General features: G+C 42.5%; 1 protein-coding gene across 1 annotated transcript; it reads right to left on the minus strand.

Moving 5' to 3' along the window:
- Positions 1-207: 207 nt before the first annotated feature.
- LOC145068082 (uncharacterized) lies at positions 208-1097 on the minus strand. The gene is made up of 2 exons (XM_079015073.1): positions 761-1097; positions 208-677 (listed from the first exon to the last, which is right to left on the minus strand). The coding sequence occupies exons 1-2, from the start codon at positions 1095-1097 to the stop codon at positions 208-210; spliced, it is 807 nt and encodes a 268-aa protein (XP_078871199.1).
- Between the last annotated feature and the right edge of the window lie 333 nt (positions 1098-1430).

Consider the following 1430-nt stretch of genomic DNA (forward strand, 5'->3'; position numbering starts at 1 on the left):
GTAGACAGGTACACCCACAGGTTTTGAGAAGACGGAGATCATGGAGTCGCGTCTTTTATACTTTTGCTATACATTTTGACGTCATACAAACTATGTATTGAACATATGTAAATACTATATTTTATCAATGTAATGGAAGTGTTTGATTTGATTACTATTATGCAATTGTTGTGATACTATAAATGACATCCTCCGCCTACGAATGTTTCATCCATTCCGGTTTGTGGGTGTGACAACTATTCTGTCACCACCATCAGCCAATTGACCCAAACTTATAATGTTGGTGCAAAGACTCGGTATGTAGTATACATCTCGCAGTATACGGTGCTCAACATTCTTACACAAGAACACTATTGTCCCTCTCCCTTTGATACGAACCCGTGACCCATCATAAAACCTTACTGAACCTTGAATGGACCGGTTGAGTTCTTGAAACTTGTCCTTTTGACCCATCATGTGGTTACTTGCCCTATTATCCAAGTACCACATGTTCGATTTGTTTGGTTTAACCCTCGTTCTTCTTAACTTTGGGGTCACATTCTCCTCATTCAAAAACACTTCTTGCACCTTGTCACTTTCATGAATTTCAGAAAGTAACAGAGCTGGTTCCTCTAGGTCATCTCGGGATAAGTTCGCCTCCTGATTTATTTCTCGTTCTCGACATGGGTTTTGACATTCTGCAGCAAAATGCCAAATATCCTGACAATTGCAACATCTCACTGTACTTTTGTCACGTTAGAATGACCACGACCCCCATTACGTTGATGATGACCACATCCTCTTCCATGGTCACCATGATTCCCAGAACTATTGCCTCTTCCTCTACCTCTCCCATGTCCTCGTGAGTTGCTTGAACTTCCCCTATAGGTGTTAATTGTAACTTTCGATCCCACTTTGCCATTTTTCTTGCTTCTATATGACCATTCTTGATGAGTCAATAGGAGCTTCTTTTCTTCGACCTCAGCATGCCCTCTCACCTGTTCTTCATGGGATTTCAATCTTCTAGTGACTTCTTCCATAGACATCGAGTCCAAGTCTCCGAATTGCTCGATGGTTGAGGCGATCTGCACAAACTTTAAGGGCACTCCACGTAACATTTTTTTGACCACATATGATGATGGGTTTTGAGTATTCTAACACTCCTATGGTGTACATGCACCCCAAGATTGTATCATCCGGGATTTCAGGTATATTAATTAATCTTTTATTTTGAGTTTTGAGAAGGGACTCGGCGAGTTGGTGTGTAGACTCGCCGAGTTAAGACGCGGGTGCTCATCCGGATTGATGCTCGGACTCGGCGAGTCGCCTTAGTGGACTCAGCGAGTCTGCGTCGTTTAATGAAACCCTAATTTCTCAGGTTTGTGGCCTATTTAAAGGGCCTTATGGCCGTCATTTGCGCTCATTAGTCCCCAGAGTGAAACCCTAGAACA

The sequence above is a fragment of the Lactuca serriola genome, chromosome 8 (assembly GCF_051521515.1).
Source record: "Lactuca serriola cultivar US96UC23 chromosome 8, Lser_US96UC23_V15, whole genome shotgun sequence".
Lineage (NCBI taxonomy): Eukaryota > Viridiplantae > Streptophyta > Magnoliopsida > Asterales > Asteraceae > Lactuca > Lactuca serriola.

Excerpts from the sequence above, each read along its gene's own strand:
- LOC145068082 (XM_079015073.1), bottom strand. The coding sequence starts at position 1,097 with ATGTTACGTGGAGTGCCCTTAAAGTTTGTGCAGATCGCCTCAACCATC. Across the intron at positions 678-760 it reads AGGATGTGGTCATCATCAAC|AATGTCAAAACCCATGTCGA; the intron begins GTAATGGGGGTC and ends ATTTTGCTGCAG.